This window comes from Phyllostomus hastatus, unplaced genomic scaffold (genome assembly GCF_019186645.2).
Source record: "Phyllostomus hastatus isolate PE091 unplaced genomic scaffold, TTU_PhHast_1.1 phas_contig_58, whole genome shotgun sequence".
Lineage (NCBI taxonomy): Eukaryota > Metazoa > Chordata > Mammalia > Chiroptera > Phyllostomidae > Phyllostomus > Phyllostomus hastatus.
In genome coordinates, this window is record NW_025333916.1 from 42,124,066 (window position 1) to 42,138,259 (window position 14,194).

A 14,194-nucleotide genomic window follows, 5' to 3' on the forward strand; every position below is an offset into this window, starting at 1 on the left:
GCAGGCAGGCAGGCAGGATAGCCTTGCCATGATAGAGGAATCGTGGGTGCCCAGAGGGGAGCCAGCCTGTCCTGCCTCTGCAGGTAAGGATCAAGCCTCTTCCTTCCTCTGGATGCAACACTGTGGATTGTTAGCTGTGGCATCCTCACTTTTGTTCATGGTGGGTTCATAAATGATAGTTATTGTGTGCATGGTATGATCTGCATTTCTTTCTCTGCATATCCTTTGAATATAAAGGAATGGAGAAAATACTTAAGATAGCACTCAGAGATAGATGTAAGAATTGTCCCTTTTCACGGACTGAGAGTTTCGGTAAAGCCCCACTCTGCAGGCTGCTCTGCGTGGCCACACAGCCTGTTCACTGCACAACTCCGGGGGCCACCGTGCACACAGAGTGCGACGTGCATGCCCCTGTCTGGGTTGGAGGAGCATGGCAGCTTTGTTCCTAGTGGACTGTGTATGAAAGAAAGGGTTTTCCTATTACTCTTAAATTTTTGGTTTCCTCAAATTTGGAGAACTGGTGGAAAAATGAGTAGTAAACAGGCATTATTTTTTGCCCTTGTGTTTTATCTTTTAAAAAGCGTCTAAAACCATAGATTGCATCTGACTTTCTGTTTCACAAATATACAGAGCTGTTTCTTTCATTGGATATATTGATGAGAGGAACTGGTAGGTTTTGAAAAAAATACCCTTCACCTTTTTTTCTTAGCAACGTTTTTTGTTTGTTTTCTGGCTGGCTTTCCATCAGAAAGTACCCACTTTGGTGCTTGGAGATGTAGTTTAGTTTCTCCTGTTGATACTAGGCTACTTTCTTGTTTGCCCTCTGTCACCCCGTGAGACCATCTTCTAAGAAATCATTTTCTCCTGTTATATAAAGAGAATCCTTCACTCTGACAGGACGATCTTCCAATCCAATTGTTACAGCAATGAGTACTGCAACACTTTTAGTGCTAAGGAAAATAAAGCCTCTCCTCACTAAACAACTCGATTCATTTGTAACTCAGTGCATGTTAAAATACATTCCTGTAATCAGCATCAGCGTATTGGTGTTGCATGCCAGCAACTGGTCTGTTTTGTGATGTTACACAAACACCGAAATCTTCCTGAAATTTCTTGCTGTTTTGTTTTCTCTTTTAATGTAGGTAGGCTGCATTATCTTTTTTGTCCTCTCTGTCTCCAACACTTAGAACACAACTTAGCTTCCTTAGCCTCTGAAGAGATCTGTGTAGTTTGTGCTTCAGTGCTGGGACAACAACACTTTTCTGTGCTTTTTAGCATGTTAACGTCTTGGCACACAGCAGTGAAAGCTGATAAATGCAACCTAATTTTTACAAATCCTGCATTGGTTATATTAATTCTCTTAGATATTAAAATTTAGTAGTGTTTCTCCCTGGCAGGTGTGGTTCAGTGGATTGAGGGCTGGCCTGAGAACCAAAGGGGTTTGATTCCCAGTCAGGGCACATGCCTGGGTTGCAGGCCAGGTCCCCACTAGGGGGCGTGTGAGAGGAGGCAACCACACATTGACATTTCTCTCCCTCCCTTCCCCTCTCTCTAAAAATAAATAAATAAAATCTTTAAATTAAATTAAATAAGATTGGTAGTGTTTCTCAGTTAATTCCTTTTGGAATTTTTGCTTCCAGATGTGAAACTTGGACTTCTGGTTCCCTTAGTTTATAATTAGGCCAAGTCTTACCTTCAGAAAGGTTCCATACAGACGGCATTCCAAAAGGTCTGTGTGGCAGGTCGTGTTCCTGTGGTTCACTCTGTGAGAGTTCATCATCACACAGAACGAAAGCCCTAGAAACTTGGAGAGTGTTTTCAGTGTTGCTGACTTTTCCCAACTAAGCAGCTTCTGTAGAATCCACAGTATTCATTTTTTCACAGAGGTCATTGATGTTCCTTGAGGGTGTTTTTTTTTCCCCCCCACATATTTTTTGAAGCATGTGTATTTATGCTGGTAAGCATAACTTCTGTGCCCATAAAGTTACAGGTGTACACAGTTTTGTATAAGAACCTGTTAGTTGATTTTGCCCATAAATATCTGGTGAACGGCCACTGTGTGCCACACGGGGAAGGCGTGGGAGAGGTTAGCAAGCAAACCAGTGTCCCTGGCCTGTGGCCGTCACCATTTAACAGAAGGGAGGCAGACAGTGATGTCATGAGTACATTGCACCCGTGACGGGAGGTGTGGCATGCTCGCTGTTAGAAACAGTGGAGCGGATGGGGAAGCATGGTCAGGGTGGAGGGCGCCCTTTGGCGGAGCAAATGACGTGAAGGCGCCATGGCACCATCTGGGGGCCAGCATCGCAGGCAGCAGGAGACCTGTGCAGATAGCCAAAGGCGAGAGTGGATGTGGGTGCTGGGGGGCGGGGGCGGGGGGCACTCGGTGCTCAGACCCCGGCAGGTCGCCCGGGGTTCGTGTACGGTCGGCAGATCTTTACAGCTGATTAGACAGGTTCTCTGGTGAATTCTGGCTCAAAAATTTTATTGTGTGAACCAAGATAATTGATCCCAGTTTTGAACTCTGACCTTTCTTTTGGGGATTTTTAAAGTCAATTTCCTGAACGTTGGTCATAAAGATTTTCTAGTTAAAGCTTATCTGAGAAAAGCAGTTTCCACAGCAGAAGAGTATATTCATTTGAAATGCCTGTGGGAACATTGAAGGAAGCCTCATAGTAAAGATAAATGAAATGGATGCAGCTGAAGAGCAGTAGAAAAATCAAAGTTGAGTGCAGTTACTGCCACATACATAGGACAGTGTTTTATAGTTGTCCTTAACTTTACAAGAAGTAAGAAATGTAATGCCTAACTTAGTAAAAGATTTTCTCTATGTATATATAAAAAGAAATGATCCTTTAAAAGGCTTTTATTTATTTATTTTTAGAGAGAGGGGAGGGAAGGAGAAAGAGAGAAACATCAATGTGTGAGAGAAACATCTACCTGTGGCCTGTCTCATGCCCACCACTGGGGACTGGGCCCGCAACCCAGGCATGTGCCCTGACCAGGAATCGAACTGGTGACCTTTCAGTTCCCAAGCCAGTGCTTAATCCACTGAGCCACACCAACCAGGGCTGAAATAACTTTTTTAAAAGAGAGAGTTCTAAACAGGGAACAAAAGCTAAAATACCTCTGTAGACATCATTCCCTGACTGGTGGCATCCCCCAAGAGTGGAAAGAGACAGGAACGTCTGATGCAGAGGAGCTGCATCAGGGATTCTGCTGAGTGTCCGCCGCGAGGCGGGAGACCCTTGGCCACGCGTGTGCATCAGGAAAAGCAGAATCTTGGGTGGCTGCTGCCCTGATCGAACTTGTGGTCGCACTGGGCACACAGAGTAAACATACATAACTCAGGGACGGTCTCTGCAACCCACACGTGTACATTCAAAGGAGGATAGTCTTAGATTCACGGGGAGCACGTCCCGAGTGCACATTCATTTTGCATTCCACAGATTTTTACTGATCACTGACCAGATGAAGACATTGAAAGTCTAGATTTTGTTTTAGCCTGGGTCTTAAAAATACCCTTCGTGGTGGAGGAGCTGAGGAAGGAGCTCGTCTCCGCCCAGGGAGATGAACCAGGTGGACTTGGGACGGGAGTCTGGGCTTCTGTCACCAGCGGTGTTTTTCTGGTTTAGAGCTGAATTCTAGGCAAGTTACTGGTGTTTCTGATCCCTGGCAGTTGGGTTCATTAGCTTCATAATACTTCCCTGTTGTGTTGTTTTTTTGCAGCAAACCAAAGAGAGGGTGAAGCTATTGATACAGCTAGCTGATGGCTTTTGTGAAAAAGGGCATGCCCATGCGGCAGAGATAAAAAAATGTGTCACTGCCGTGGATAAGAGGTACAGAGATTTCTCTTTGCGGATGGAGAAGTACAGGACCTCTTTGGAGAAAGCCCTGGGGATTTCTTCAGATTCCAACAAATCGGTAAATTGCTTTGTGCGAACTGAATAAATCGCGGTGCTCTTCGAATCCCCTTTGTTGATTCAGTTCACTGAAGTTCCCTGAAGTTCACTGACTCTCTTGTTCCACAGAGTAAAAGTCTTCAGCTAGATATCATTCCAGCCAGTATCCCTGGGTCAGAGGTGAAATTGCGTGATGCCGCTCATGAGCTTAATGAAGAAAAACGGAAATCTGCCCGCAGGAAAGAGTAAGCTGGTCTTTAAGAACCTGCCAGATTTATTGAAAAAGTCAAGAAAACGTCACTTGGACAAACATGCTTGTTCTGCATGTGCTCTGAAACCAAATGGCATTATGACTTCTTGTCCTGAATGTGCTTAGTTTTTGCAGCTCAGACTTTACTGCGTGCACTGACCCTTACCACCTACGTCAGAAATAGTACCTCATTATTTTTATCCCCGTGCCCCTGTTTCAAATGGGGCTGACAACTTGACTTACTATCATTCATCATCAATAGGTCATGAGTAGCAGTACTAAGGAGAAGAAATTAGTAATACAAGTAGAGGTGTTTAAACATTGCCAACTCTGAACTATACTAGATATTAATATGACAAAAAGGTAGTTCTAAACCAATGATTCTCAGTCAGGGGCAGTTTTGTCTCCTGGGGGACACTGCAATGTGGGGAGACATTTTTGGTTGCCACTCAGGTGGTGGGGGAGGGTTGCTCCTGGCACCTGGTGGGTGGCAACCAGGGAGGCTGCTAACCGTCCCACAAGGCACAGGACAGCCCCCCGCAAAGCACTGTCTGGCCCCGGATAAATTGCCCAAGTCTAAACTGTTTTTCCCTTTGAATGGTGGCTGGATACTACTGTCGTTCTATCTATTCTTGATTTAATTGTGAAAAAAAAAACATTACTGCCTGGTGATTTTTAAACCCCTTTATTATTTCATAAACCATAAAAGTGGGTAGTGTATCGTGCCTGTGAACTGAACTACTTGCTGTCTTCCTCTGTTTAAGGTTCATAATGGCTGAGTTAATTCAGACAGAAAAGGCTTACGTCAGAGACCTCCGGGAGTGTATGGATGTAAGTAAGTTTTGTAACTTGTTTCTTTAGACTGAGTGTAATCTTGTATTTATTCCTTCCCAGTAGTAATTCTTATAGTCTCACTTTTTCATTGTTTTTGAGATTTAAAGTGTGTGTAAGCTGCCAGTCTCATGTTTCCGCACTTCTGTGAAGTTCCGGGCTTGTTTTCTGCTCAGTGCGGGGATGACGCAGCATTAATCCTCGTGTTCCGTTTGTCCCATGACGGCCTGGCTGACAGTCCCTTTGTGCAGAGTTTTACAGCAGCTTCCGAGAAGCGTGCCTCCTAATTATAATTGACAACTAGTGCTCAGTGTTATGAATATTTGTTGTGCCTTGTGGACTAGGTCATTCAAAGCTGGAAGTAAGTTTAGAGCAGAAAAGTATAGGGACTATTCTCAAGTATTACAGCAACTGGGGAGCTCTCCCGCCCCCCACCAGTTTTTTTAATGCTTGTTTGAAAGATTCCATTCTTAAGGTATGTGTTCAGGTATACATTAACTCTGGGTCTGTATGTACAGATGTCATGAACATCTGTTTCTTAAAAATGGGGTGTTGGTTTCTGTCTAACGCCTCTGCTTCCCTCCCGGCCAGACCTACCTGTGGGAAATGACCAGCGGCGTGGAGGAGATCCCCCCGGGCATTGTGAACAAAGAACTCATCATCTTCGGGAACATGCAGGAAATCTATGAGTTCCACAACAAGTGAGTGGCTTTATCTTTGGGGATCCGTGGGTCGTTGCTCCGGGAATCTTGGTCCTGTGCTGACCTTTCATAACAAGAAATCAGGGGTTCCGAGAGAAGCACACATTGGTTTCAGTGACTCTTGAAATCTGAGTGAATCCTGTCTGGCGTTCTTCAGAAAGACTGACGTTCTCGAGACTGCCTTAATCCAGACTCAGTTTTATATCTGTGCTCAGTTTCTGCAGAAATAAGACTAGGAGAACGGTGAAAACTGCCTTTGTGAGAACCTGAGCCTCTCTCTAGCTTATGTGCTATCAGCTGCTACATAAGTTGTTTCATAGGGTTAAAAGAAGGAAGAGATTTCCGTGGGTGGCAGGCTCATGTTTGGTCTTTTCGGAGAAGAGGGAAGGAGGAACTGAGGATGGAGCCGATGCGTGGTTTGTGCAAACTAAATATACTTTCCCTTGGTCAGAGGAGGCACACAGTCTTGTTTCCAAGAAATTTGTAAAAAGCAGCAGAAGCTCCTTTAGGTAGAGTCTGCGGAAAGATAATGTGGGGCCAGAGCTCCCAGGGTCGTCCTCACTCCCCGGCTCCCACCCCAACAAAAGACACTAGCATCTAAAGGGCTTCTTCCAATCGGACACTTACCTCTCTACATTATGCCCCTGGCTACTAAACATAGCACCTTCCCGGAAGTGAGCCCCTAGGATGAATTTATATTAGACAATGTTTAAATGCTGAACTGATTAGCTGAAAGTCACAATAACTTAGCCTAGTTAAGAGCTATACATTTTGTTAAATCTCAAAATCTAGAGGGTACACATTTTTCACTGCACATGATTAAAATGATGAACTTCAGGTTTTGCCCTGAAGCCATGGTATGCTTGGTCAAATTTCTACCATATTTCACTACTAAAATGTTTTAAAATCTCTTAGTAATATGATAATGTTTTTATCTTCTATAGCATATTCCTGAAAGAGCTGGAAAAATACGAGCAGCTGCCGGAGGACGTTGGGCATTGCTTTGTCACTTGGGTAATGAAACCTCGGCTTCTCGTCCCACAATTACTTGGTGTCTTGGAAGGAAGTTAGAGGGAGCGGTGTTCATGTCTTTTCTGTCACCATCTTCTACTGGTAGCTGCATAGAGAAGCAGGCTTTGTCTCAAAGAATTCCATTCCCCAGCTAGTTATTAATGCAGAGTGAGCTTATTATTGGCAGTAGTGATGGTCTGAAATAGACCTTGTAGTGTGCCGGACCTCTGTGTGGCCTGGGAATTCTCGGCTTGCCGTGAGTGCCGGTCCCAGGTGGGGCAGGGGGAACAGAGGGGTCACCCAGTCCTGAGGGAAGGCGAGCAAGTGACCTGGTGATCGTGCCATCGAAGCACACTGCCTGCATTTCACACACCACTGAGGGGGGAGAGAGGTGCCCGGCCCCAGCTTGCTGGGTCAGGGGAGGCTTCTGGAGGTTTGTGGTATCAGCGGGAGGTGCTTCTTATTTTAATAGGTGTCTTTATAAAATAGTGTTTCTTTAATTTGGGGATTAAATACCTTTAATCCACACCATTTCTTTTCTTCATAAAAGTTTATCATACTTTGATGTGCAGCCATTTGACAGTGATAGTCTAATTTCTCTTTATTTATAGGCAGACAAGTTTCAAATGTATGTCACTTACTGCAAAAACAAGCCTGATTCTACTCAGCTGATACTGGAGCATGCAGGATCCTACTTTGATGTAAGTCATGAACAGCTAAGGAGATGGTGAAATTTCCTAAGTTATATTCAGCATGCCCCAAATGCAGAATTATTCATGGCTTTCACCCGATTCATGGGACAATATTTTCATTTTTGTCTATCACATATATGGTGGGATATTCTTATATTTCCTTCTGTTTTTAAAAGCTCCTTCTAAAGTATAGCAAGTTGTGTATCAGTAAGAAATTCATATATTTAAAACATTTTTTATTGTTACTCAATTACAGTTGTCCCCATTTCCCCCCCTTGCTCTCCCCTGCCAGAAATTCAGATTTTATATGCACGTGTACATCGTTACTATTATTTTTATATAATCATAAATTTTTACATGTAAAATTTTGTATCAAAGACATAAACTATTAAATTAAGCCTTTCCTCCCTCTTAAAAGGGTAACTTTGAATCTTTTTAAATCATTTATTTTTTCCATTTTAATTTCATGGTGTTACTATTTTCCAAAAGTGACCTACCCATACAATTTTACAAATGGCACTGTAACAGCTAGGCACAGTGGGAGGTTTATCAGTTGTATTCTCATTGGTGTAAGCACAGAGGTAGCTCATCTTTGTTTTTAAAAGATATTACAGGGTAGTGACTTACTACAGAAAGGAATGGACTCTTACGGCATAACATGTAGAATGCCTTTTGGGTTTCCTGAATGCAGTCAAATATGTGCCAAATAAATCTTCATTGAAAGAGGAGGTGCTTTTGAACATGATGCACGATTTGGTGCACTAGGCCACCAGGATATTGGGTGTTTTCGTGGGCACGCTTGCGCAAGGCCAGCGGTGATAGATAACCTGCCCTTCTCTGACCGCCTCAGGGGGCAGAACACAGTTTAGCTCCTGTCTCTGAGGGGAGGCCCCACCTGCAGGTGGCCCTGTCTTCGCCGTCATTCTCAGGACCAGCACTCCCACATCACTGCCTTCATAAACACGAAGTCTGCTCCCAGGCCAGCGCTGCCATTTCTTCTCAGTATCTCACAGAACCCTGGGTCTTCACCATGAGAAGAAACCCCACACTCTGTGGCTACATGTAGTGTTAGAACGATTTAAGGCCTAAGCAGTGAGAACATGTGGCACATTTAAGGCTTGGAACCAGAGCCATTTTTTAAAAGCCCTTTGCCCTAAAAGTTTTCAGGAACACAGGAAATCATGTTTGTCTAATTTAGAGATTTCGCAGGTTACATGTCTGTAGTTTTCCTTGTGCAGTGTTTTTGCTCATCTGTCAGGGGTTCCTTGGACTCTCAGGGTCTGTGCAGAGAGTGGGAATAACACAGGGCGCCCACCTGTGCAGAGAGGAGTGAAAACAGCCAGGACTTTATTGCCTGTAAATGACTTAGTTATAAATGCAAAGGAGAAATCCTGGCCTCGGATATATATGCCGCTGACCAGGGAGCTAGAAACTCCTTTTACCCCCAGCTCTCTGCACCCTCCCATCCAAAGTAAAATTTTATAGGAAAAGAAATTTCAGAAAAGGGAAACTTTATTAATTTCAGCAGGATTAAATCTTTGTCAGGTATTTTAGAAGACTACTGTGATTTTACAACCATTTTTCAATTGTATAATTCTATGATGAGGTAATAAGGATGTCAACAGAAGAGACCCATGTTTAGAAACACTGGAGACGCAGTTCTGGCAATGCTGTTGGAACAGGGTGCACCAAGAAGACAGTGTGCTGTGTTTTCCGTGTGTTGTGGCACGTCCAGGAGAGGGGCTGCTGCTCAGCCATGCGATGGGTCAGCTCTTGCTACATGAACAACATGAATTAATCTTAAAAATGTGGCCTGAAAGCAGCTAGATGTAAAGGAATTCTGTTCTGCATGATTCCTTTTATATGAGCTTTCAGAATGTGCAAAGCCAATCTGTGGTGACAGAATCTCCAACAAGGATGACTGTGTCTCCACCTCTTGGTGGCGGCGGGGGTGTAGGGCTGGGAGGAAGTGATCGGAAAGGGGCATGAGAGGACTTTCCGTGACAGCAGAAATGTTCTGTGTCGTTGTTTGGGAGTTGGTTACAAGTGGGTTAACACTGTCCAGAACTCAATGACCTGTCCTTAAGACTTTGAATTATACTGTGTGTGAAAAGAAATCCTTTAGATGTGATATTAAATGACGCTGGTGTGTAACCATCATTACATCTTGAATTGCATATTTTTTCATCTTTGCCAGTTGAAAAGAAACTCTCAAAAACTTATTTATGACCTGGGAGCCAGAGGAGGAATCGTCAGGTTTTCCATTTAATCTGCTGGATGCCAAGTGGTTGGGCGATTCCTGCGGTGGCACTTCACAGGACTCACCCTCTAGTCCGTTTGTCCTGGGGAGCCTAACCTAAATGACAGACCGCCAGGGGTCACAGGGGTGTGTGGTGGCTTCTAAATCCATCAGTGAAGCTGAAGCGTAGACTGTCAGATGATAACTGGTGTTTTTTAAAAATTTCCAAGAAGGATGCTGAGAACTAAGAAAATGCAGACACAGTTTTGGTGTGGAAATTCTGGGCTTGAAGCTAGTTGAGTAACCAGCGTGCGTAGGAGAGCAGAATTCCTTAATAGTGCAGAGATGGAAGGAGGAGGCCTCTTGTAGCAAGAGGTGGTCTGTGACTCAGCAGGGGAAGCCTCGGGAGAGGAGGTGAGTCAGTCCCTGACTCGGGTGTGGCCTGTTTGATCTCTGCACCGGAGAGCCAGTAGCACAGAGCAAACGCTGCTGCCCTCTGGGTTCAAAGTGATAACTTGGCTGAGCTTTATTATTTTTAGGTTGACCACATTAAAAGAATAATCAGTTATTTCTGCTGTATACTTACAGAAAAATCATCTGTGTATATTCATTGTGGGGAAAATAAATGTAAACTTTTAGTTGGTGCTATCTAACTTACACAGTGATGTTTTTATTTATATATGTGATTTTTGTTTCATTCAGGAGATACAGCAGCGGCACGGATTAGCCAATTCCATCTCTTCCTACCTTATTAAACCAGTTCAGCGAATAACAAAGTATCAGCTCCTTTTAAAAGTATGTATGAAGCATCTTCAGCCTGCAAAATGTTGATTTATGCATTACTCTTCTGACCATTTTCTTTCTATGTAAAGTACTCTGAATTTTTAAAATAATACCCAGCATATTGTTTTTATTTTAAAATGCATTGCCATTTATTTCCCTGCCCAGTTTCTTAGTGTAGCAGGTAACTAAGAGTATATTCCTTCATCATGCACCTCAACATCACTGAGCAGTCGTAGTCCCCAGCACAGAATGAGAAAGGAGAGAGACGTCTGTCAGCCCTGGATATTTTAGACCATTGTTCCTACGGTGGCGGCTGACTGTGGGCCAGCCGCTGTGCTGTGCTGTGCTGTGCTGTGCACGTGTGTAGGTTAAGTTAGCCTCACAGGGTGAGGCTAATCTGCAGGGTGCTCGGCTACAGGTGCCAACTGCCCCCTGAGGGCGTGGTTTGTGCCCAGCATTGTCACTGGATCCCACCACCAGGGTGTGTGGCTCTGCACTCAGGTCAGGCTGATGCCTGGGTTTTCCAATGAAGCCAGGGAGAACTCGCCCTCAGGAGCTTCCTCCCCCTTATCTCTAGCTAGTCATTTGTCCATTTGTCGCACAGATTCACGCGTATTCTTCGTACAGATCACAAGCATGTGAGTTACACTGGCCTCTGCTTTTTTTTTTGGTTTTGAATGATCACAATTAAAATCACACTGGTAAAAATTTAATAATCACTATTAGCTTGACAATAGCATGGTAAAGAAAACTTAGAATTTGTGATAAGAATATCAAAGAATTTGTTACATGCATAATCAATATGTGTTTTCCTGACTACAAGAAAAATAATCTACAGCCTCTATCTGATGTTTCCCTGCCATTTCCCTGGCTGGTGAATGTTATTAACTAAGCCTTAGACTATACCAACCATCCATTCATCCCAGGGACAGTATTTACGACTCCGGCTGTCCCCAGTTCACCCCCAGCACAGCAATAGGAGGTGACAATGAAATCAGGAGCTATGAGTACCTGGAGTTACGAAAACTCTTTACTCTTTTTGTTGGTCAGAAAAATCTAGAAACAGTTAAGAAGTAGCTGCGTTCTTTTGTGAAAGTGAGACCATCCTGGAACTTCTCTGTCAGAACAGACCTCCTGCACTTTGGCATCAGAACCTCGCTGAGCGCTGGTCTGCCCCCCTGTGCAGGACATGTGGGCGCTGTGAGCGTGAAATAGAAGCCAGGAGGCTAAGCCACTTATATTAATGTTTGCTCTTTGCCTTCTAATTCCACAAAAGCAGTTTACCTCTTGATGTCCCCAGGCCCTAAGGATTTTCTTTCTGGCCTGTGGTTCCGCTAAAGATCTCTTTTTGTGTGACCTCCTGTCCAGTCACTCACAGTTAGACTGGTGCTTTAATTTATAAACCAGTCTTGATTCTGCTGAGCGGTTCTCGTGGAGAACAGACGTGCGGTTTTCCGCCAGTGCAGTTAATCTCCATGTGCTTTTGGAGCACTTTTTTGCCATGTTGTTCAAAATAATAGATAAGCATCCTCTGGCCATGAGTAAAGGTGGTTGTTGGGTAGCTGGGTTGCTCTCAGCCATCCAGTGTGACACCAAAGCTGACTGCACTGTCACGTCCCTCTATTGAACACGGGGACACAAAAAGCTGTTGACACTGCCCCTCACCGATTAATAGTCACTAATGCACTGGTGCGATATCTTGGAGTACAGAAGAATCAGACTTGTTGTCCCTGTGACACGTTCATGTCACACCGATGTTCCGCTGAGATCTGAGATGTACTCGCACCCGGGAGTGTAGTGCAGTCATTGGAGCGTTTTCCAAACCTCCCCCACACAACGGAAAGCTGGTTCTCTGTGGACATTCCCGCAGCGTTACTGCTCCTGCTGTGCTGTGTGGCGGTTCCAGGTTCGATGGTGCTGTGCGCATGGCACGAGAGCTTCAAAACCGCACTGGGGGCCTGCGGGAAGCATAGCAGCACCAGCCGGACTCTGGTGTGACCTTCAGATACAACCAGGAGCTGACTGTGCTCCGCTCTGCTAATCAAATATTTTTACTTATCTTTTTTGAGGCTTGATAGTTAATGTGTACACTAATTTTATATTAAATTTTTACTACCCCTGGTATATTCTGATGTGATGTATGGGCAGTAATTCATTTTCTATGAGAATATATGCCCAGTAGACCATAGTCCGTTTTTTATCTTGAAAACCATGGATCTTTGTAGACTCTCATTTCTGCAAAGATCACAGTGGTCGAGAATTTCGCAGTTTGGGGCCAGCTCACGGGCTTGGTCTTCCGCAGGAGCTGCTCACGTGCTGCGAGGAAGGAAAGGGGGAGATCAAAGACGGCCTGGAGGTGATGCTCAGTGTGCCCAAGCGGGCCAACGACGCCATGCACCTAAGCATGCTGGAAGGTAACGGGACCCCGCGTCCCCAGAGCGCACTGGTGTGCTCTCTGCCGACGTCGGTAAAGGAATTTCCCGTGTCCTGAAAATCATGGCTGCGTGCCTCTGTGTTTGCTTAGAATCCAAGAGTGTAGATGTAAATGTCTTCTTTTTTAACAAACTGGTTTCATTGCTTCCCCTAAAGATCACATGAACCACCTCCATCTCTCTAAACGCCTGTCCCTATTCATTCCTGGAGAATTGCCTCTGCATACCCTGAGCCCCAGGGGCACTTTGTGTCATCTGCCTGGTCTCTGTGACAGGCGGGTGGGTGGAAGGCGGGATAGGTCAGTCCCCCAAGACCATAAAATCCTTAAAAGAGCTTGTTGCTTCCTCATCTCTGTGTTCCTTGCATCATTCGCTGAAACCTTGAATATAGCAGGTATCATATACCTGGTTGTGCAGTTCCACATGGCGTTATAACACAGTAGAAAATCAGATAAACACACATAAAAATTTGTGTCACAGTTACAATTTCTGTGAATGCCTCTGTTCACAAAAGCTCATTCTGTGTTACAGAGCTAAATTGTTATGATCAGGTTACACAGAAATCTTTATAAGAAGCCTGTGGTGGCCAGTGTCGTTCTCGCTGTCACCTTGATAGCACACTAGTTAGGGCAGAGGTGCTGCTTGCTCTTTGTTGCAGAGACCCCAAAATCAGAGGCCAAGAGACATGGCTTTCTCCTTCTCTGATGTGAAACCCTGAGCTGGTGCGGCAGCCCTTCATGATGTCTGGGGCTCGGGCGCTGTTCCACCTTATTTCTCTCCACTCCTTGGGTGTTGTCTGGCTGGCTGGCTGGGTTCAGGATGTGTTGAGACCGTGTTCACCTTCCGTCTGGCAGGAAGAGGGGGAGAGGGAGGGCAGGGGACAGCTAGAAGGGCAGAAACTAGATGTCGTACACATGACTGTCCGCACCTGGCCTGAGCATAGGCGTGTGGCTGCCCCAAACTGCAGAAGGTGCTGGGGAAATGCAGTGCTGCCTCCTGCCTCCTTGAAGGGGGCGTCTGCTATTAGGGAAGAGGGCCAGAGTGGAAGCCGGGAGATAACTAGCAGCTCCTACCTGCCCCAGGTATCTTCAAGTCCATATAATGGGTCACTTCCATGAAGAGATGAGTGTTAGGGAGAGCCAGCCAGGGGCCAGAGCATGACCGGTTCACATGCAGAGTTTTATATTCAAAGGAAGGAGAACTCCACCAAAGATGAGTAGCCAGGGACATTTCCCAGAAAGAAGGCTAGCCAAGGCCTTGAAGAATGCCTGAACTGCCGTTGAATGTGTGGGGAGGGTGTTCTAGGCTGAGGAAGCAGAGGATCAAGACAGGCTGGAGTAGGAGAGGGCCTGT

The 14,194-nt window shown here is 45.0% G+C and overlaps 1 protein-coding gene across 10 annotated transcripts in view; it reads left to right on the plus strand.

Moving 5' to 3' along the window:
* The window catches only part of TRIO (trio Rho guanine nucleotide exchange factor), a 325,844-nt gene that overhangs the window by 216,409 nt on the left and 95,241 nt on the right, over positions 1-14,194 (plus strand). For all 10 annotated transcript variants that reach the window (XM_045848128.1, XM_045848129.1, XM_045848130.1 and 7 more), the window contains exons 22-29: positions 3,730-3,924; positions 4,032-4,147; positions 4,917-4,983; positions 5,575-5,684; positions 6,629-6,698; positions 7,307-7,396; positions 10,329-10,421; positions 12,712-12,823. In XM_045848128.1, the coding sequence (XP_045704084.1) occupies positions 3,730-3,924; positions 4,032-4,147; positions 4,917-4,983; positions 5,575-5,684; positions 6,629-6,698; positions 7,307-7,396; positions 10,329-10,421; positions 12,712-12,823 (853 nt within the window). The remainder of the gene's footprint in view (positions 1-3,729; positions 3,925-4,031; positions 4,148-4,916; positions 4,984-5,574; positions 5,685-6,628; positions 6,699-7,306; positions 7,397-10,328; positions 10,422-12,711; positions 12,824-14,194) is intronic.